Genomic DNA, 23,450 nt, shown 5'->3' with positions numbered 1-23,450 from the left:
AACTTGTTCACTTTGTTTTTAAGATGTACTTTATTAACTGTGCTAAAGGAATGAAGCACATTTTACATAATAACGATGAATTAATATCTGGTTGGTTAGTACCCATTCTGGTGTCATCTAGGGGACGATACTGCGCTGTTGGAAACAGGGGAGACAACTCCATTCAGCGTCGGGTCGTCAGGCTCTGATTCGTTCACTTTGATTTCTGAGTAACCTTAAATGAAAATGTAAAAGTTTTTTGTTTATGATAATAAAAATCAAAGAAGTAAAAATAACTTGTTAAAAGGGTTTCCTATGGCATGTTTACCGCCAATCAAAACAATCCTGTACTAATGAAGTGTTCTTTGGCCTTACAGCTAGCCCGGGTGGTTCAAGCGCCTGCTCACTGTAGCAGTCAGGTGGGATCGTGTGTTCGAATCCAGATTTCGCTACTTCGTCCGCACCTTTAAGTGAGGAGGTAACTAGCGTGATTTGCCCCAGCTTTCTTCACCTCTAAACCTGATCTCTGTCGTACATGTGAAAAAATCTAGAGCACGGCGTTGAAAACCAAACGAGTAAATAGATAAATAAATGTATTGTAGTTCGGCTTGTTCTTACCTTGACAAAACGCCTGTACCCTCGCCCTGTCATCCTCGAGGGTTATCCCAGCTATGAGGAATGCCCCGCCCGCCAGTACGGACACAAAACACAGGCAGTATATGGCGTATTGTAGAGACACTGCCCTGATAGCGACAGACGACTGGGGACCCACGCCCGTATTTAAAGCATTTGTAACACCGTCAGATATCTGGGATTGAAAAGTACAAACGTAAAAAGGCATCAAATGCAGTCTGTTCGTAATGGTTTTCATTATTTTGGGGCTATGATTTGGCTTCACAAGGTCTTTTCCAACTACAAATTTAAACTCGTAACTTTTGGTAGTATGAGTGAATATTTATTTAGGGTGTTTTGTTTTTATTATTATTTGATTATTTTTGTGCTATATTACTTTGGTCTTTTCCAAATGTAAACTTATCCTTTGCCATCTTCGTACGCTGAGTAGTTGTCTCCTACTGAACTTTTTCTGCTTTTGTAGGGATTCAGTTAAAACAGGGAAATGTAGGCAATCAGAATAAACCATACAGTATCTGGCTCCTCACACACTGGATGGAACGAGTGGCTTCCCCAGGAAATCTCATAGACCTTTGTCAATGTAGTCGCGTGTTCGAATCCAGCTCTAGGCTAGTTGTGTCTTAACGTCAGGTATCTGACCTCCGTTGGGAAAGTCGCAATCTATAATCTAATTTTCCAAAACATAACAAAGACAAAACTTTAACCTTCACCCGTTCTGCAATGCATTGCTCCAGACCCGTCTAGTATGTGATTTGGATTTACATGTGAAACAATTGAAGTCTATTCCAGCTGCAAGAAGTAGTGTTTTGAATGCAGAGTGTTTTTGACTGGAACAATCGCGGAACCGCACCCCCTGTGGTTAGCGCAGAAGACGCAGAGAACACGTAAAGAGCGCGGTTTTAATTAAACCGCTAATCCGAGATCTTTGCGTTTTACGCGGGGCTGGTAAGGTCGCGGTTAGCCACCACAGTGCATAATGTGATACCGTATTCATGGTTGTATGACCAATTGCCACGTCCAACGATGGCGTAGCGAATTTGACCCAATTCGTAACCGGTTGATTTATAGGAGTGAGTGAGTGGTTTAACGTCGCACTCAACAATTTTTCAGTCATATGACGACTAAGGAATCCTTAGGGTGTATGTAATGTGCCTCCTTGTTGCAGGCCGGATTTCCTCCGCTCTTTATCTAGTGCTGCTTCACCGAGACGACTTACTGAAGGCATTATACTGATATGGGTCAACCAGTCGTTGCACTATTCCCTTCATGCTGAACGCCATGATTTATAGGAAATCAGTCATATTCATCGGCAACATTCATTTATAAACCACATCAGATTTTCTCACCGCTCCGACGACGTACGGGCTGCTGGCGTCCCCAAACAGGTGGCTAAAGATGATCATCAGGGCGTCAGCTGTGGATCTGCGGGTCGGACTCACCACGGACTAGACAGTAACAAAAACAGAGTGGAGTCAGAAAAAACAACTAGACGGTGACAAATACACAGTGGAGTCAGGGAAATAACATTGGACGGTAACAAATACAGCGTGGGGTCGGGGAAATAACACCACAGAGGGTAACAAGTATACAGAATGGAGTCAAGGAAATAACACTAGGGCGTAGCAAATACAGCATGAAGTCATAAAATAACACTAGGCCGTAACAAATACAGCATGGAGTAAAGTATAATAACACCAGGCCGTAACTATAATATAGCATGCATACGGTCAGGAGTCAGAGAAATAAAACCAGACAGTACCTACCACAAACACAAGAAGTTCTTATTGAGAAACATTACAGTCTGGGTTTTGTTTTTGTTTCTGTTAAACCAAAGACATTGTTTCTTTGCAACCTAGCTAACAGAGTCTCCAGTTTTAACTAAACCGGGTCATCATATGGTAGAAATTGGGCATACATAGGCCCACATGTGTACATATAGACCGGCTTAAAATAGACCAGGATCGTTGCGTCAAGACAGGTACCAGAGCAAAAATTAATATAGTTTGGATCCTCAATAGGAGGTCCATACAACATATTCCCTGGTTGTGAGTATTTTGGAACTGAATAAATTCAACTTCAGATGATTAAAAAAAACTTTAAAACAAATATTATAAATTTCAGTAATTGTTTCCTGGGATTTACTTTGCGACTTGGTATATTGTTTTTACATGTATATGTAAGGCCTGCACCTCATTGCGTATGTTCCGTAAAAGTGGCTGTACATGCGTATAATGTATCTAACGGCATCAGTTACCACTTACTAGAATCATATCTGTTTGTAGTGAAAAGTTGGTACACATCAGTATCTCGGAGACAAAGAAAACAGCCTGTCTCAAAGAAAATGAACATTCTGTCACCAAAAAGCAAATCGTAAAGATGTTCGTTAGTACCAAACATCTAACATACTGACAAAAATAACAATAACGGCAGAATGCGGTAACGTTTTTTTACTTATATACCGATGAAAGATTTCACTCCACATATTTTTTACGAATATTTCACTTATACGAAGGCGACCAGCATTATGGTGGGAGGAAACTGGACAGAGCCCGGGGGAAACCCACGACAATCCGCAGATTGCTGGCAGACTTTCCCACGTACGGCCGGATAGGAATATAGCACCAGCTGGACTTGAATTCACTATTATGGAGGTGTATACCCGGGCCGGATAGATGATGAACATATATGATCATTCTGATTGGTAAATAATCGGTGTAAACAGCTGTTGAACCACCCAATTCCACCAAGAGCCCGAGATTACTCGACGACCATGCCCTAGGCTCATATCACGTATACTGTATGTGCACTGGACAGTTAGAGGACTTAAGTTGTGACGAGGGGGAGGGGTGGGGTGGATGAGTTACCGATGCGTTAGAAAGTGTACCTACGCAGATTGCCACCGTGTGCACCTGCCACCTGGGGCTAACATAACAGTGTTATATTAGTCTCAGCTGCCACGTAGAAGATATACGCGCCCACATTATGATTGTGTGTGTACCGAATTGTCATAGAACATACGTACTCTGTGTGTATCTACTGAGTAAAAGGACATACGTACCCACATTGTGACTGTGTGTCTACTGGGTGAGTCAGAGTACATACGCACTCACCACTGTGACTGTGTGTGTACTGAATGAGTCAGAGGACATACGTACCCACATTGTGACTGTGCGTGTACTGAGTAAGTCAGAGGACATACATACCCACATTGTGACCGTGTGTCTACTGAGTGAGTCAGAGGACATACGTACTCACATTGTGACTGTGTGTGTACTGAGTGAGTCAGAGGACATACATACCCACATTGTGACTGTGTGTGTACTGAATGAGTCAGAGAACATACGTTCCCACATTGTGACTGTATGTGTACTGAGTGAGTCAGAGAACATACATACGCACATTATGACCGTGTGTCTACTGAGTGAGTCAGAGTACATACGTACTCACATTTGGAATGTGTGTCTACTGAGTGAGACAGAGTATATACGTACTCACATTGTGACTGTGTGTGTACTGAGTGAGTCAGAGGACATACATACTCACATTGTGACTGTGTGTCTACTGAGTGAGTCAGAGGATATACGTACCCACATTTGGGAATGTGTGTCTACTGAGTGAGTCAGAGTACATACGTACCTACATTGGGACTGTGTGTGTACTGGGTGAATCAGTTTATTTATTTATTTATTTGATTGGTGTTTTACGCCGTACTCAAGAATATTTCACTTATACGACAGCGGCCAGCATTATGGTTGGTGGAAACCGGGCAGAGCCCGGGGGAAACCCACGACCATCCGCAGGTAGCTGGAGGACCGTCCCACTTATGGCCGGAGAGGAAGCCAGCATGAGCTGGACTTGAACTCACAGCGACCGCATTGGTGAGAGGTCATTACGCTGCGCTAGCGCGCTAACCAACTAAGCCACGGAGGCTCCCACTGGGTGAATCAGAGGAGATACGTACCCACATTGTGAATGTGTGTGTACTGAGTGAGTCAGAGGACATACGTACTTACACTGTGACTGTGTGTACTAGGTGAGTCAGAGGGCATACGTACTCACATTGTGACTGTGTGTGTACTGGTGAATCAGAGGACATACGTACCCACACTGGGACTGTGTGTGTACTGGTGAGTCATAGGACATACGTACCCACATTGAGACTGTGTGTGTACCTGCCAGATACACAGCCACATAGAGGAGGGGTGCGCTGAGGATCATGAATCCCCCGGTCACAAGAGCGTCAGAGCGTGGGTTGACTGGACGGTATCGACGGGCTATCTCCGCCCCAGCTATTACCCCCACTATACCAGCCACACACGTAAAAATCCCAAAGATAAGGCTTATGCTAAAACAAGAGAAAAGTATCAAAGAAAATGTGTTGTACTTACCAACATTAACCATCGCGGCTGATTGTCCTGCTCTTATCATAATCAAACTGCTTCTTACATACACTTATTCAATAATGTCCCAAGTGTTTCTCGCCAATGGGGGTCGTTGTTTGTTCAAACCCAGCTGAAACTGCATGGCGTTCTCTCCAGTCGTACGTGGGAAGGCAACCTGTGGATGGACTATTCCTCGCTGCTCCCACCATAATGCTGGCCGCCATCCTATAAGTGAACTATTCTTGAGTACGGCGTAAAATACCAATCAAATATATAAATAAATAATAATTTAATATTATATTATAAATAATAAGTTATTCTATAAGCAATGGAAATAGATTTCTTGGTTTAATCACCTCATTTGAATACTGGTACTGGGACCCATTTTGTCTCTTTAAAGTCTCCTAAAAGTAGGTGTATGGTCCTGCCTCACTGGAATATGGTGCCGAAGACACCAGACATGATTTACCCAGTCGCAGTATGTAACACCAGGCAGAGCTTAAATTAAACCAATAGTAAACTATGGTTCGGAAAATAGAAATCCGGAGGCTGAAATGTTTGGGACTGTGCAAACATTCATGTTTTTGCATCGACATGGTCAGCTTTTATCAATAGTTGCAACCATAACGCGACATAGATACTTATATTGTATTCGACCTGGAAATTATTCATCCGACGTTGTGTCATTCTTCTAGTAAAATATTGACTGTCTTCGCCACATCACTGGAAACTATCCACTGTTTTTGTGTTACGTTAGCAGGTTTATTTACTATTTATATATTATTTCTTGCATATTCCTTTGGGAACTAGTGTTCAACGTTATTGAAAATGAGCCTTGCGATTAGCGACTCAGATCACTCATTCATGGTCTACGAATAGTATACGAATGTACGTCCCACTTGAAGCTTAGATTTCTTCAGGTAGATAGTTTTTGTCACTGATGATAGATAAATTCATTTGGAACTAATGTATAAGAGTGTATTGTGTAAGAGTGTATTGTGTAGTGAGTGAGTGCTTGGGGTTTAACGTCGTACTCAACAATTTTTCAGTCATATGACGACGAAGGAATCATTAGGGTGTATGCACGTGTAATGTGCCTCCTTGTTGCAGGACGGATTTCCACCGCTCTTTTATTTAGTGCTGCATCACTGAGACGACTTACCGAAGGCAAGTAAGGCGCCCCGCCCGAGCCATTATACTGATACGGGTCAACCAGTCGTTGCACTATCCCCTTCATGCTGAACGCCAAGCGAGGAAGTTACAACTTCCTCTTTTAAAGTCTTAGGTGTGACTCGACCAAGGATTGATCCTGGATCTACCGGTCCCGAAGCGTGTATTGTGTAAGAGTGTATTGTGTAAGTGTGTATTGTATAAGTGTGTGTTGTGCAAGTGTGTACTGTGCAAGAATCAATGAATGATTATGGCTTAACGCCATGTACCGTGTAAGTATGCTTTGAGTAGGTGTGTACCGTGTATGTATGCCTTGTGTAGGTGTGTACCGTGTATGTATGCTTTGTGTAGGTGTGTACCGTGTAAGTGTGCGTTGTTTAGGTGTGTACCGTGTAAATGTGCATTGTTTAAGTGTGCATCATGTAAGTGTGCATTGTTTAGGTGTGTACCGTGTAAATGTGCATTGTTTAGGTGTGTACCGTGTAAGTGTGCATAGTTTAGGTGGTACCATGTAAGTATGCATTGTGTAGGTGTGTACCGTGTATGTATGCTTTGTGTAGGTGTGTACCGTGTATGTATGCTTTGTGTAGGTGTGTACCGTGTATGTATGCTTTGTGTAGGTGTGTACCCTGTAAGTGTGCACTGTTTAGATGTGTACCATCTAAGTATGCATTGTGTAGGTGTGTACCGTGTAAGTGTGCATAGTTTATGTGTGTACCGTGTAAGTGTGCATTTCATAGGTGAGTACCCTGTAAGTGTGCATTGTGTAGGTGTGTACCGTGCAAGTGGGCTTTGTTTAGGTGTGTACCGTGTAAGTGTGCATTGTTAAGGTGCGTACCGTGTAATGTCGGCGTTCACTCCACGGGCCTGAAGGGCGGCGTATAGCATGGTGGGGAACCAGAAAGCTACTGCGCCTGCGCTGAAGGTCACCAGGGAGGAGGCGATCAGTGTCCACATGCAGCTCCAGCTGATAAATAAATTAACAATAATTAATTCAGGTTGCTGCTTAACGCCATACTCCAAAAAAGCAAGTTTTATGAATGGAGGAAACCGAAGCTTTTTTTAACCAAGTTAATTACGGAGGAACTTTCCCATGTGTGATGTATATAGACCTACACTTAGATTCCAAGGCATCACTGCGGATGCGATCCCACGACCGTGCATAACAACAAGCAATTAGAACAGCTTATTGTTACAAAGCCCCACGAAATATAAGAATCGAGGATATATTTATGTATTTGATTGGTACTTTAGGTCGTACTCAAGAATATATCACTTATGCGACGGCGGCCAGCATTATGGTGGGTGGAAACCGAGCCCTGGGGAAATCGACGACAATCCAGTTTGCTGACAAATCTTCCCATGGACTCATGGCCGGAGAGGAGCTGGACTTGAGTTCACAGAGACCGCATTGGTGGGAAGCTAACCCTCTCGGTTTACTACAAGAGGACAATGATCAATCTGGCAAGGACCAGAGTCGCCATTGCATGGGAAAAGGTTCCTCGATACGCATTCTAAATCAATAAGTTTAAATACTGCAATATCTTCAGCATTTAGAATTAATTTTAATTAATTTTAAAAGAACAAACTGACTATCTCTCCTCTGGCTTAACTTGAACTTAAGACATGAACTGATAAAAATTTTTTTTTAAAAATCATATAACTATAAAATTCTCAGAGCACATACACTTTGCAGATTTCTTTGAGGTCTTGGAACCAACCGGTTGCTTCCCCTGTGTATCCCTCCGCCTGGCCTCGGTTTGGTTTACCCAGGAGTAGGAAGAAGAGAAAAACACTTACCATGCCGAGGCCCGGAGTCACCTGGGACCCAAATACAAATAGTTTCATTTATTTTTTGGGAAATATTTTTCGACCTGGTAAAATGCATTTAAAACTTTGGACTCTAATGTGACTTGTGTCTGAAGACAGTGGGACCTGTGAGGTCACTTCTGCTTTCTGCCACTTGACATTTTATAATTATTAATGCATCTTCATTTAGAGCTATGGATGCATTCAACAAATGGGCCTTCAAACGAATTATTTTAAGCCAAAAATACTGCTCTGACGTCACACATCCTATGAGGCCCGTTCTACAAAGCTGTCACAACGCTGCCTCAAGCGCGTTTACCATGCTGACGTATCTGTTCACTTTGTGTTGTCATGGACATTGCGCCAGGAGCAGTTTGTGACTGCTTTGTAGAACCGATCCCTGGGTCCCAACTGACCATATTGGCCCGTATAATCGTGTGTTTTAAATACATTTCAGTCTGTTGGAAATATTCTAAAAAGATACATCCAACTATTTTCCTTCACGGTGTTTAATGGTCTTTCATCTGATAAATACTTTATTTTAGTGTTTTCTCTGCATTTAAAACAGACCGTGCATGCAGCTAAGATGGCGTATGTACGTACTCACTCTGAATGCCCACTGCCATTGATCTCCGGCCAGATGAGCTACCTTAGAGCCCACTATATAACCCAGGCCGCTGTAACGATACAGTTATAATGTAAGTAACACATTAGCAAATAGAATCAAAAACTATTTTGAAGGAGGTTTACTTTGAAGTGCTACAAAATCAGCTTCAGCAATTCTTGTCCCAGACCGGTCATTAGGTATCTGCATCAGATTTACAGTTTAACGAATGGCTGTACATGAATACAACACATCCAAATTGACACAGCGCTCGTATTTGATATAAGCGCACTTTAGTCATGCGCTTATATCAAATCATTTAGTCATTTACGACCATCAAATATTAATTTTAAAAAAATACGTACATCACAGAGGGGAAAACTACAGCAGTGACGACAGTGTGATAAACGTATTACCGGTAAAATCCGGCCGCTTTTCAATTTACGTCATACAGGGTTTTATTCTAACTGTTCGTGTGTATGCCTACATGAAGTTCCATCGCACACACATCACTTTTAAATTATTATTTTTAATGTAACACGTATTACCGGCGACATACGGCCAGTTGTCAACTTACCTCAGTGACAGGGTTTTTATTCCACGCATTGTTTCATTGTGGTAGATGATAATTTACGTAAATATGTTGATATAAAAGACTAACAATACAGAAGGTGACAGTTGGCCAGTCATAAAGCACTGATCTCATCACACAATTACATGCTGGAATTATGTGTTTATAAAATACCCCACGTTGATAACCCGGACTGTACATAGTTTACCTGCCGACTGGGATACAGAGGTAGAATATAGCCAAGGCTAATGATCTCTGCCCATCTACATACAAGTCTGTGATAATGGTAGGGGCCACGGTGGAGAATGACGCCTCCCCTATCCCCACCAGAGTGCGACTGGTCATGAACAACCAGAAGTCCTGTGCAACAAAAGAAGAATAACCAGAAGTCCTGAGCAACAAAAGAAGAATAACCAGAAGTCCTGAGCAACAAAAGAAGAATAACCAGAAGTCCTGAGCAACAAAAGAAGAATAACCAGAAGTCCTGTACAACAAAAGACGAATAACCAGAAGTTCTGTACCACAAACGACAAATGGTAGTCATCGAATTGAGGGGTGTGGGGTGGGTGTGTGGTGGTGGGGGGGGGGGGGGGTATGTTTATTTACAGTATAATACACAACAGCATAGACCCCCGCCCAGACAAAGTTTTAAGGCCTGGCAAGAGGTCTCATTTCTATGTTATAATGCATCAATGTGAACACTACTTGGTTTCAGCACTGATCGTGGCGAGCATCATTCATTAGAATGGAACGCCATTAAACAAACTACCACCCCCACAACAGCATAGACAGTAAAACCAGAGCAGCGACGACAGTGTGGTATCTGGCAAATAGTCACATCTAACAGGTGAAATACGGCCTCTTGTGATATCTGGCAAACAGTCACATCTAACTGGTGAAATATGGCCTCTTGTCAGATTTATCTTGGTTAGGGTTTTATTCTAACTCCTCATGTAAATGCATAAATAATACCAACTGATACGCCTCCTACAAAATGACTTAAGCTGAAATGAATAAAACATGCAGTGGTGTTAATTTCTTTTGCTAGGGATGTGTGATTTGCTACTGTTTATGCGTTTACATGAACAGTTAGAATAAAACCCTAACTGAGGTAAACTGAAAAGAGGCCGTATTCCAACGGTTACGTGTCTCCGTTTGCCAGATATCGTCGCTGCTCTGGTTTTTCTTTCTGTGCTGGACGTCTTAATTATTTTGTAACAGACGATAACGTTTCAAACATAGAATCATAAACTTGAAAGCCTGTAATTTAAGAGTGTTTAATGTTTTTTGTATTATTTTCCAGCGATAAATAAGGAAACTAGAAATATTATTTTGCATAGTGAGCATTTTAAGCGTCCTTACATTCAATCATTTTTAAACTTTCATATAGTCATGCAGTGGAATTGTACCAGCTTATTTGACAACATAAAAAGCAAATGCATCAACTGGTTACTTTAGAATGATCAGCTGAGAAACAATAAAATCCTCCGGAATCAAGCCTAATGACGTCAAATGATCTACATAGGCCCATCCTTTCATAAATAAATTCCCCTTTACGCTTTACCCAAGTGTAAGATGAATCGAAAGAGTTTTGTAAACAGTTTCTAATAGTCTTGTGGAGGACGTCACATGAAGCACAGGAATTTCTGTAGAATTCTTAGTTTTTTTTTAAATGTCCCTTTTGTTCTCACCTGTTTGTCAACAAAGGATCCGGCTAACGTGACCCCTGCGGCCAGCGACACACCGACTGCCATGATACAGCGTCTGTCATAACGGTCCCCAAGGTAACCAAACAAGGGAGATAACACCGTCAGGCTGAGGACAAACACCGTCTGTACAAGGCCAATAAGCGTGTTGTCAATCCCGAAATATTCCTGGGTCAATGTCAAAACGCCTGTGAACGTTGAATGAACAATTTCTGTATCCGTGAGTGAATTACAGTGTGTTTGTTTAATCAATCGAATAAATGGATGAATCAGTTGAATGAATGAATGTCGTTGGGGAGATTATTAATTCCCACCCTAAACAAGTAAATACCAGTTTGTGTAAAAACACATCATTCTTTGCTGTTGCGCTGCAGTGCGTGGGAAGTATCTCTCTGCCTTATGTCCACTTTAACACGGAAACAGCAACGTAACACAGAAAAGAACACAGCACACTGTTTGGACCGACATGTTTTACGCAGCCAACGTTCCTTATTTTAGTCTGGAGACATAAGATGTGCTAGAGGGAACAACTTCACGACTGACCTTCAGTTTGCAACTAAGATTTTGACAAATCGTCGGGCTGTAACGAGTAAGAAGTTCCTATCTATATATCCTACGCCTAATTATGCTAGGTTTATGTATTTATTCATTTGATTAGTGTTTTACGCCGTACTCAAAAGTATTTCACTAAAACGGCCATTATGGTGGCAGGAAGCCGGGGAAACCCACGACCAACGGGATTATTGAGTTCGAAGTAAAGTACTAATCAAAGTTAATTAATAGAAAAGAAAAGATCTGTAAATTATTTCTGTTAATGACACCAAAATAATAAGCTGAAGAAAAGAAGAGAAGAGAATAAAAGAAAAGAAAACAAAAACGAAAAGAAAGAAAGACGACAACAACAAGAAACGAAGACTATCATTCAATATGACCTGGACAAAGGATCGCAAAATTGCCTGAGACTTAAACAAGACTTCATCTAAACTTATCCTGGTGCATGTAATATTGCTGAACAAGATTTGAACTTTTGACATAGTACTTTACAATTTTTGAAAGGATGTCGAAATCACAGCGACCGCTCAGATAACCACTCTGTCACGGAGGAAATATCTCTGCTTTAGGCTCGACATCTGTATGCCACTCGTAGACCGTAAAGAGGTGTTCCAAGCCGATAATCGCAAGACCAAACTCCCCGCGGGCATATGGAAGAAATTTTATTTTATTTACATAAAAATAATTTATTATTTGATATCGTAGTAGGCCTACTTTACACCGTACTCAAAAATATTTCATACGACGGCAGTCAGCATTATTTGCTGGTAAGAACGGGGCAAAGCCCGGGGCTAACTCAGATGTGTAAGAGAAAAAATGTATAAGTAGTACTTATAACGGGTAACATGTACGGGAGAAGCAGTCATCAGTTTTCAGAGAAGCAGAGAAGAAATGCGAAATTCTTGTCATGACATGCAATTCAAGTTTCAACTCGTATGGTCCATAAATAGTCAATGTAAATATTTGTAGGGCATCGCAGTTCGCGTTTTGATGGCACCTATTCGACAAAAACCACCACGTTGATGTAATAAACATGGATGTTTATACAACCCCCTAGTCCCAGATTAAGGGGAATCAGGCAATTGTACAAAAAACATGAAACAGATGACCAAGAATGAGTGATTTCTATTTATTTCATTTCTTTGAATGGTTTTACGCCGTATTCAAGGTTATTTCACTTATACCACGGCGGCCAGCGTAATGAAGGGAGGAAACTGGGCTGAGCCCGGTGTAATCCCACGGCCATCCGCAAGATGCTGCTGACCTTCCCATGTACGGGCCGGAGAGGAAACCAACATAAGCTGGCCTTAAACTCACAACGGCCGCATTGGTGGAAGGTTTCTGGGCCATTGCGCCATGCTGCACAAAGGCGTGTTGCCATGGTAGTTAGCTGATACAGTAGCTTCTAGGGATGGGATCCAGAAGTTTTATAGTTCGCTATAGTCCCACCCGGCCAGAGGACTTACCAGCCAGCGTATATCTGTCCATATACGTCACGGTGTGGACTAGGACCAGGACAGCCAATGTCACGTAACGGTTCCCCCGTATCCCCATGACGTCAGCCTGGCAGGAAACAACAGACAGGCAGGCAGGCCTTTCTGTTACGCCATTACCGTACATGCGTATAAGGTGACATATTTTAGCTATATAGACCTACAACACGGTGGACTTGTCTTTCAAGGCCGGCTGTTCAAACATTTAAGCCATGCTCTACGTCGTGTCGTCTGAAATTCCAGCCACTCTATACACTATACGAGTTCAGTAGATTCAGTAGCTGAATGTTCCATTTCGAATGTACATAGAACAGAGTAAACCGACTTTGGACCCTGCGTGCGGAGCTGTATCTAGGGTAGTGGAAGGCTAGATTACTGTGTTCACCATGTGAAGTCAGTAAATAGGTTATTTTATGCAAGACGGAAGCAAAAACAGGATTTGCATGTTACCGAATACAATGTACCCGCTACATCATTCCCTCGGTCATAAATGAGGAAGTGCTGACAAGCTGACATTTACATAAGTGACGCGGCTGTGGTTAAATTGTTCAGGATTATTTCGGTCACATGACGGCGATCTATCTGAGCAGAGCATGCAGGTCTATCTGTATGCTAACATATTTATGACCCTGTCTCGTAAACGCTATGTCGATAACACTTGACCCAATGTTAAAAGGCTCTCTAAAATTAGCTTTCAGAAACACTGATCCAACGTGGAAACTAAGCTGAGAACATGGCCAACCAATCTCACAGTGAGAGTAACATTACCTAAGAACTTGACACCTTTAATCGCTCAGCAAGTGCCCTATCAAAATACATCTTGAAGAAAAAAAGATCAAATTCGCTGTATAGCTGCGACATCTTGCAAAAAGCCGATGTCATCTTATACACAGGTCAGGTATTAAGTGAATGGCTCTTGCTAAAAGATAGAATGTAAAAAGTCTGACAGACCGACTGACAGACATAGCAACTTACAGAGCTGCATGCTTGTCGCAGTGAAAAGTACAATAATCCCCTCGATTTCCAGTCTTTATTCGTATAAATATTTTCGAAAAACGACACCTGTCTCCCATTTTATAATTATATTTTAACAGTTTTGATTTATTTAAGTGTAATTTAACGGCATGTGTACTCAAGAACGTTTCAACAAACTGAAGTGCCCGGTGTAAACCACCGACCTTTGGCAGGTTACTGACGTAACTTTCCTACGATGTGATATATACAGATTCACTATATTGGTGGACTACAACAATTGGTTTTTAGTGAACGTTAGACTGTACACATGGCCACACGATAGTTGTTGAGCGCTTGTTGTGCCCATATGAGAATGAAGGGAGAATACGTCACGCTGGTTATACCATGAACTGTCAGGTTAAGGGTTGTTGGGATGGGGGTGGGAGGGAATGAGAGCCTAAGAGACCACCTCATTTTACCAGTTGCCTGACAAACTTCCTTATTTAAGGCCACAGCCAAAGTCAAGGACCAGTCTGGCGCTAAAGAAGTTTAAACATTGCACTTGTAATTTTTTAATTAATTTAAGGTGAGTTACATGCATTGCAAGTCCGTAATGGTTTAAAGATTTTCTCTGTGCCCTGAACAACACAGGGATTTGACCCCGGACTGACGTCCAGGACTCTACCAACTGAGGCAAAGGAAGATTTTCTGTAGCTGGTGTTAGTATAAGCGATAACGTTACGATAATTAATGGTATTGCCATTAATGATTTATGTAGTGCCAGGGAGAGAAATGAAATTTGGTTGCCGTTTGTGCGTTGTTTAAAATAAATATGATGTACATTTTCCATTAGCCTATGTATCAATACGTGAGGGCAGATGTGCCTGTGTGCCTCTCCGGCCTCACATGGGACGGTCTACCAGCAACCTGCGGATGGTCGTGGGTTTCCGCCGGACTCTGCCTAGTTTCCTCCCATCATAATGCTGGTCCCCGTCGTGTAAGTGAAATATTATTGAGTACGGCGTAAAATACCAATGAAATAAATAAATAAATGTGCCTGTGTGTGAATCTAACGGCGGATTCTGCTCAGGTGGGTTGGGGTGGGCAGGGGAGGGGGTCGTGTTTGAGAGGGAAAGCGCTTTCTTTATAAGTTATCAGATATAGATAAATATGCCAAGTAACGACACAGCCAGGTATACTCTCAAAAAGTAATATGTTGAATTTAACAGAAAGTATGTTGTCTGGGTGATACAGAATGTGTTCTGTTATTGGAGCAGATTCTTCTTTAGCACAAATATTCTTTTGTAATTCAACATAAAGATTCTATCTACAAACAGAATGTTATGTTGAATATTACACAGCAGTATCTTGAAATAACAAAATGCATTCTAGCACAATTCTACTTTCTACTGTTAGAATTAACAGATTATTTTTTTGAGTGTAATCACACTGAAGACGCCAACAAATTGTTGTAATGGGTCTTGGAAAAGCCTTACCACTGAAGGAGAATGGAACTATTTGTTCTTGAATATCCATCCTTTACTTTTAGAGTCATATCAAGATTGCTGGTAACCTTACAGGAAGACTTTATTGACCGTGGCCAAATATAGCAATGGTTAAATTGTATAAGATAAGAAATATGCTTGCAATAATTTATCACAAAGAAAAAAGGAAGATAACCCTTTCAAGATGATCATCAAAAAAAAAAAAAAAAGATAGAGGAAGACATCAGGTAATAAATAAAAGACTACCGGTACATATAAATGAATGAAGTTAGAGAGTACAGAAACAAATATACATATTAATATGAGAAATATATATATGAAAGTAAAAAAAGTATATGTGCTCTGAAACTGAGTAAATGTTTGTCGGTGTTGAATAATATTCTTGGCATGAAAGCACATTATACAACTCTTCATTCTTATATATAGACTATATAAGCGACACTGAAAGCACATTATACAACTCTTCATTCTTATATATAGACTATATAAGCGACACTGAAAGCACATTATACAACTCTTCATTCTTATATATATAGACTATATAAGCGACACTGAAAGCACATTATACAACTCTTCATTCTTATATATAGACTATATAAGCGACACTGGGTCATTTATTGTTAACGTTCACTGAACTTTGTTAACTCCAAATGCTAGAGAGATTCAGTTACATATTAAAATGGCTTTAATTACCAACATACAAAAGCTGATATCATACCTTCGTGACACTTAATTAAAGGTTTTCCTCAGTGGAAATTATAGATCGTAAGTTTGAAAATAACATTTCCTAAATTTAGTCATGACACGTTCATGCCACATGCTATCACTATCATGGTATAGTAATAAAAACATTGATCGATAGATGTTTCTGGAAGTTGCAATTAATCGGCTTCCATTATATTAAAAACACATCGGTTATTTGATCTAGATTTGGATCATACATAACGGCAAACAGTTAATCGTTGTGGATGGAGTGTTTTCATATGCATTTACCGTTTGGAACAATTCTATGCCTATATACCAAATGTAACTAAATGTAAATGTAAAATAAAAATGTGACTTATATAGACGATGGTGAACAAGGCATTATATATATGACATTCGGAAAATAATAAATATCTTGAATACACTATATAAATTGACAATATTTTGTTGCTGAGGTAAGTTTTGGTTTATAATATACACTATATATAGATACATACTTGAATTCACATCTCAAAACACGTGAAGAACGCTCTCTTTGGATTAGGCTAAAAACCTTTTGTTTGTTAACTCTCTATATATCTTTATTTAAATTACAAACGATCACATTTTTACTCCTATATTCTCTGATTAGTACAAAACACAGACACAGCATATAGGCCTATCATGAAATTACATGATTCAGCCCTGTGAATTGTACTACATATTCAACCGATCAGTGTGTAACAGTTATTTTTCTTTTATCGAGAATAAATCAATTATAAAATAGTTAGTGGTTATTAAGTTAGTCTTTGCTCTAAAATGTTTAGTCGGTGAGAATACACAGCGTGATCCGAGCGACCCATGAATTTTCGTGTAATGGCTTCCAGCAGCAAAACGAGGAGAGAAGCGAATCGTTAGCTAGCGGAGATATGAGAGCCTGGCGGTGTGCAGAAGCTGAGTGATCTTTGCCCAGCGCACATCATACATCATAGGCTGTATCACACGTCATATCTAACACCGAGGATAATTGTATTTATTAAGCGACTGAGAGAAGAGAGCCGGCCAGTCAATAGGCACGGTGTCTACATGTATCAGCCGGCTGGATTAATGATCACATGGTGTCGTCTTCGGGCCAATCACTTTGTCCCTTCGGATCTGCCTCGTGATAGCACATATCATATCCAAACTATCACTCATTAGACATATTTATATGGCGCGCTCAGAATTCCAGTGTGATATTGCACCCCATCCGCGAAACAATCGGCCAAAATACCTCCCATCCGCCGGCTTGGCTTAATTTGAAGTTTCCTATGCACTAATTTATAGTAATCAACAGTGAGTTCTCAACAGAAGGTACAGTCTTGCCAGGCATCAGGTTTATATTGATTTCCCATTCCTGTTGACTGGGCTAATCAGTCTTCTCAGATCTGTGCTGGCACAGACAGCTTCTTCTGTCTCTTCTCTGAATCTGGTGTGACTTACGCTTTGTAACAAACCCGGCAACTGGAAACCGGACAATAACTTTAAACATGATTTATTAGTGGTGTAAAGTAATATTACCCTTTAAGGTTCGTCTCAGTTGGTTAGCGCGCTAGCGCAGCGTAATGACCCAGGAGTCTCTCACCAATGTGGTCGCTGTGAGTTCAAGTCCAGCTCATGCTGGCTTCCTCTCCGGCCATAAGTGGTAAGGTCTGGCAGCAACCTGCGGATGGTCGTGGGTTTCCCCCGGTCTGTGCCCTGTTTCCACCCACCATAATGCTGGCCGCCGTCGTATAAGTGAAATATTCTTGAGTACGGCGTAAAACACCAATCAAATAAATAAATAAATTTAAGGTTCGTGTTGTTTCTTTACTACGTAACGGGATTTAACAGTATGCTTTTAATGACATGGTTGTTTTTTTTATAGATTATAAAGAACGAAGTCCTTTCCTGCTCTGATGGCTCTCCGTCATTCTCATGTTTAGGCCTATACTCGTAACTGGATGAATGAACTATATAGAAAGAAAAAAGAGAAGGTCTAGAATTACGGTAAAGGACAAAGCGGAAATACTGCGATTTGTCGTCTTAATTTTGTTTCATCACGATTACTTGTTAGCCCTACCGGTACTTTTAGAAGTCTTTCAATACGCGTACCTCAGTCAAAAAGCCCTATAGTGTATGCATGGAATTCATATTGACTGCATATTACTGAAGTGATGTCTTCAAAATACGATTAGCTTGTGAAACAAGATTTATATAAAATATACAAGCTAATAAAAAAAAAAACATCTACATGAAACAGATGTTTGATGAACAATATCCAGTCAGTCGCTCAGTCACTCAGTCAATCAATCAGTTAATGTTTCATATTCTAGACACGGTTAATTTGAATATTCTAATTTCAACATGGATTGCATAGACTACATTAATTTATTTAATGCCATAACATTTATTTGAAATTACATAATTGTTTTTTTTTTTAAATTTTGTTAAATACATATTTAAGCTTGTGTTTTCAACGATCGCATAATTTTATTCATTACAACAAAAATGATATATTGGTTTATTCACTTTATATGTAATATCCTCCAGTATCTTACTCTTTAATTTCTGCTTTTGTGCATTGCGGAGGAAGAGAGGAAAGGTACAAGCCCCATGGGTCTCATACCTTGGGGGTGTTTCAATGGAAAACCTCTTACCTGTGGCGATCAAATAGTGTATAGTGTATCCAGGGGCATCCATTTAATCAGATATATTGCCCAATTAGTTTGTTTTACCGTAGAAAGGTAATCGGGGATCTTTGATGAATGGGTCGTGATAGTGTACAAATGTCAGTGCGTGCCCCCAGCCCTAAAACGCCACAGGGCCATATATACATACAGAGTCCCTAGGATTAAGGGGATGAAGAAATTCGAACTGGAAACAATCAGGAACAAAATAATCGGCTCTCCGCTTTGTGAAAAGAAAGAGTTTTTGCAGCATGTTCGTCTGGTCCTTCACTCAAAGCATTAATAATAGAATATGTCGGTGGTAGCACAATTTAAGAGTTCTATTACATATATTGGACAGTCAAAGACAGACGCAGGCGTGTGTGAACTCACGTGACGTGGTACAAAATAAAACACTTAAGTCTCATTGTTTTAGAAGCCGATCAGTCCAACATATATATGTGATTTCATACTTCACATGCGGCGTTCAAGGCGCACATTATGACTTTAATGAAAATTTCATAAATTAATTGCAGCAATTTCATCACCGCTAGTTGTACACAGACAGCTAGAACGCAGGAAAAAATGCTTGCATCTTTTGAGAATTGAAAGTTGCACAAGTTTCTACTGATTGGTTTCATAAATAACTGGGGAGTGGGTTGGATACCAAAGTGAATGTTTTCTTTTCGGCGCTTTTCGGCGCAAACAAACAAACAAACAAAAAAATCTTCTGTTGTGGTCATATTTCTAATATTTCTATATTTTGCATAGCCGGGTGCTATCGTGACATCATTTTCTTCCTGTCACCAATCTCATGCGAGATGTACAATATTCGGAGGTGTTCAACCACATACAATCATGTTTAACGCATGTTCCTGTGCTTACCGTGCCTGAAGAAGGAAACACTATCTCTTTTCAATATCTTCTCACATATATGTATATTTGCCAATGTATTTATTTATTTATTTGATTGGAGTTTCGCGCGGTGCTCAAGAATATTTCACTTATACGATGGCCGCCACCATTATATATGGCGAGAGGAAACCGAACAGGGAGAAAACCGAAACCGACACCCCCCCCCCCCTCCCCCTCCCCCCGCCCATCCGCAGTCAGTCCTTCCCCGTATGACTGAAGAGGAAGAAGGCGAGGGCGTCCTTCCCCGTTTGACTGAAGAGATCATGAGCTGGACTTGAACTCACCTGGACCACAAATTCTTATGGAGATCGTCCGTTTTAATGACGTCACTTTATGCTTCTACAACAGCGCCATCTGGGTACCCAGCTGACTTGGCGCATACCAGTATTTGCGGAAACAAACCTCTGTTCGATGTTTCATTAAAGTGGTCACTGCATATGGGATGATTAATTGTTGTTCGCATAATTTAGACCTTAAATCAGGAATGACGTTAAATGTAAGTTCTTCAACTCCAGTAGTATATAATTACATTGATTTTCTTTCTCGAATAGTTCAAACAATACAAATGACTCAAATCGGTTTGCTCACTTCCTCGAAACGTTTGTCCAAAGTGGATGTTGCTACGCAACTTTTGCTACTCGGCTAAAAAATTATGGAAAGTATTTTTGTTGAAACTTTCACACAAAAGCTTAATTGGTGCCTTTGTGATTTGATGAAACTTAAATGTTCGGCATCGGTAGAAATCAAACATAAGGAACGTTAAGCTAAACACCGCCTCATTATCCGCATGTCCTGTATGTCAAACACAGGGGAACAATCCCTGTCCGATAGGCATGCCAGAGTGAAGGAGTTAAAGGCAATTACCGGGCCACTTGAGGCTAACAACCTTAGTTATTACCTGCAGGCCCCAGGTAAACCTGGTTCGATGATGTTTTCTTTGCCAGTTTTGATTGTCCGCGACCGGCTAATACGCTCATGTTAATCTATACGCCATATGGTATAATTATCCGAGACAATTCAGCCGAGGTCTTTTACGCTTTCTGAAGCGAAGTGGAAGCAGTGCTAATCACACTGTCTCGTCGGCTCAGACTTTGATTCGCCGCTATACCTGCTCGTCTTCGAGGAGTTTAATGTAAAGCAATTACCTGTGAGATTCTTTGACTACGAGAACAAATCATGCCCGAGCTCTTTCATTTTTCCTGCCACCGTTCTTATTTATTCAGTTCCGGTATTTGAGATAGGTCATAATTGAGGCTGCTATGACGGGTTGCTTCCTGTCAACGACTTGTCTTTGATTGAAAAGAACGTCCATGGTAAAGTTACTGGGGACTCGGGCCGTTACGGAAACTTGCTCGTAGCTCAGCAAACATGAGGCACATATAATCCGGAAAAGACGGAGATAAATACCATCTCCAGGCGGTACTTAGCCGCAATTTGGGGGAAGAAGTCAATAATGTATCGAATTGCTCCTTCCTGTAATCAGCAGTCGTTCCAAGCTCGAGAAACGGCAATTTGCTGGCTGTAGTCAGAAAATAGTATAATTTGAGGCAATTGGCTCGGACACGTCGGAGACAAGCCTAAATTAACAGATCTGCTTCCCGCTTACCTTTTTTATTCTCATCTGCCAGGTCTCGTTAGCGATTGTCCGCGCGACGAGCTAGCGGTTCGCATTGAGACCACCATAAGGTCTTTGTCAGTCGCGTAGGTTTAATCTGTGGTTGCTCATTGTGGCTGTCCATCCCGTGGGGGGCAGGGGCCATTGTGTCAGGTCTGGCGGGCTAAGGCCGCCCTCATCTGGTCTCGCTGTTAAACGGCTCAATCAGCGAGCAAATCAAACTGATAATAGTTTAGAAAGGGGAAAAACAGAGAGGCGAACAATGGCAGGCAAGCCGCATGCATTTTGATTAGGTAAAGAAGCAAGTTGGTCACGGGCACAATGGGATTAAGGATGAAAAAGAGGGTGGGGACCCCTAGTCCGTTAGACCCGACAGCGTAGTTAAAGTCAGCCGATGGATAGCGATCTTTGGACAGGATATTGTTATGCTATGAATAACATCCTGCCATTTTGCCCGTTACGGCCTGACATGGAACCCCTAATTTCTAGTTTCGACGAAACGAATTTCCATTACTTTGATTGGTTAAAAACAATCGTTGGATTTGTCAGTATAATTCCCGGCACCGGCACCATGCGAGGCGACAATTGCTGATGATCACTTCAGGGAATTTCTGCCTTAATTGGTTAAATGTCTCGGGGGTCGACAGAAAATGATACCGGTTTCCGCTTAGCCAGGGCGCAATTCATTGGCGCTCACAAAAAAACTGTAATAGATGTCACCGACCGAGGATATTCGCCTACAACTGTATAGCATGAGGGAACTTACGTTATCCCTAATACGCTGAGTTCTATGCATACATGTTCATATATTTTCTACGTGCATATATATATATATATATATATATATATATATATATATATATATATATATATATATATATATATATATATATATATATATATATATATATATAATTAAAAGTCATAACAGTAACACAAACTGAATATCTTAATATGTCAGAAAGAATAGTTGATTTCCTTTATACTCATCATGGTCACACATTTTTCCACAACACACTACAGACCTACACTACACTCTATTATTCAGAGAGTCAACAAGGATCCTCCGTGGTAGAGTGGTTAGCGTGCTAGCGCAGTGTGGGGATCTTCCGTGATAGAGTGATTAGCGTGCTAGCGCAGCGCGTCGATCTTCCGTGAAAGAGTGATTAGCACGCTAGCGCAGCAGACTGACCCAGACGCCTCTCACCAATGTGGTCTGTGTGAGTTCAAGTCCAGCTCATCTTAAGCCGTAAGAGGGGAGGTCTGGCAGCAAAGTGTGCATGATCGTTGGTTTCCCGCGATAACTTCTCACCCTAATGCTGGCCGCCGTCGTAGAAGGGAAACATTTTTCAGCGATTTCGTTTTTCAACACCAAGCAAATAATAAATAAATAAATAAATAAATACATAAATAAATAAATAAATAAATAAGTAAATAAGTACATAAATAAATAAATAAATAAATAAATCAGAGAATCAACCGTCAACAAGCATACCAATTAGTGAGAGTGACAGCAACTGTATCGTGGAACTATAGGCATGTACAGGTTGAGTTCTGTCTTGTATTTGCTATTGGAACTTTCTGGTAATGTTTGCTGCTATACAACATATAATATGTGTGCAAACTCTTCATATATTTTGCAATTTCGTCTATTTCATTGATTTATTTATTTGTTTATTTGATTGGTGTTTTACGCCGTACTCAAAAATATTTCACTTATACGACTGCGGCCAGCATTATGGTGGGTGGAAACCGGGCACAGACCGGGGAAAACCCACGACCATCCGCAGGTTGCTGACACACCTTCCCACATACGGCCGGAGAGGAAGCCAGCATGAGCTGGACTTGAACTCACAGCGACCACATTGGTGAGAATCTCCTCGGGTCATTACGCTGCGCTAGCGCGCTCTATTTCATTGATACACATTAACCTATTAGCGTATGTTCCCACGGGCTCTGTCCTGTTTCCTACCACCCTAATGCTGGTCACTGTCGGATAAGTGAAATAATATCACATTCATATAATTCATTTAATGAACATTAATCTTTATCACTGTGAACGAAACAAGTTTTTCAAAAGTTTGACGTTTTCGAATAAATGTGTAAAACTAAGTTGTGTAAGACGTAAACGCTGTGAATATAACTCTTATGTTAATGGTACCTGAGGAAGTTTACTCTGCTCACTGCATAA

The 23,450-nt window shown here is 40.9% G+C and overlaps 1 protein-coding gene across 1 annotated transcript; it reads right to left on the bottom strand.

Annotated features, from left to right (window-relative positions):
- Nucleotides 1-11: 11 nt before the first annotated feature.
- On the bottom strand, nt 12-13,218 carry LOC135472982 (protein spinster homolog 1-like). The gene is made up of 11 exons (XM_064752738.1): nt 12,873-13,218; nt 10,840-11,042; nt 9,357-9,508; nt 8,581-8,650; nt 7,852-7,985; nt 7,003-7,131; nt 4,762-4,957; nt 2,874-2,939; nt 1,959-2,057; nt 598-787; nt 12-214 (listed from the first exon to the last, which is right to left on the bottom strand). Exons 1-11 carry the CDS (start codon nt 13,024-13,026, stop codon nt 114-116), a joined length of 1,494 nt encoding a protein of 497 aa, XP_064608808.1. The 5' UTR covers nt 13,027-13,218; the 3' UTR covers nt 12-113.
- Between the last annotated feature and the right edge of the window lie 10,232 nt (nt 13,219-23,450).

Source organism: Liolophura sinensis, chromosome 8 (genome assembly GCF_032854445.1).
Source record: "Liolophura sinensis isolate JHLJ2023 chromosome 8, CUHK_Ljap_v2, whole genome shotgun sequence".
NCBI classification, from domain to species: Eukaryota; Metazoa; Mollusca; class Polyplacophora; order Chitonida; family Chitonidae; genus Liolophura; species Liolophura sinensis.
This window is presented reverse-complemented; position numbering and strand designations above follow the sequence as displayed.

Excerpts from the sequence above, each read along its gene's own strand:
- LOC135472982 (XM_064752738.1), bottom strand. The coding sequence starts at position 13,026 with ATGTACGGTAATGGCGTAACAGAAAGGCCTGCCTGCCTGTCTGTTGTT. Across the intron at positions 2,940-4,761 it reads CACACACAGTCTCAATGTGG|GCTGTTTTCTTTGTCTCCGA; the intron begins GTACGTATGTCC and ends TCTTTGAGACAG. Across the intron at positions 2,058-2,873 it reads TACAAACAGATATGATTCTA|TCCGTGGTGAGTCCGACCCG; the intron begins GTAAGTGGTAAC and ends GTTACTGTCTAG.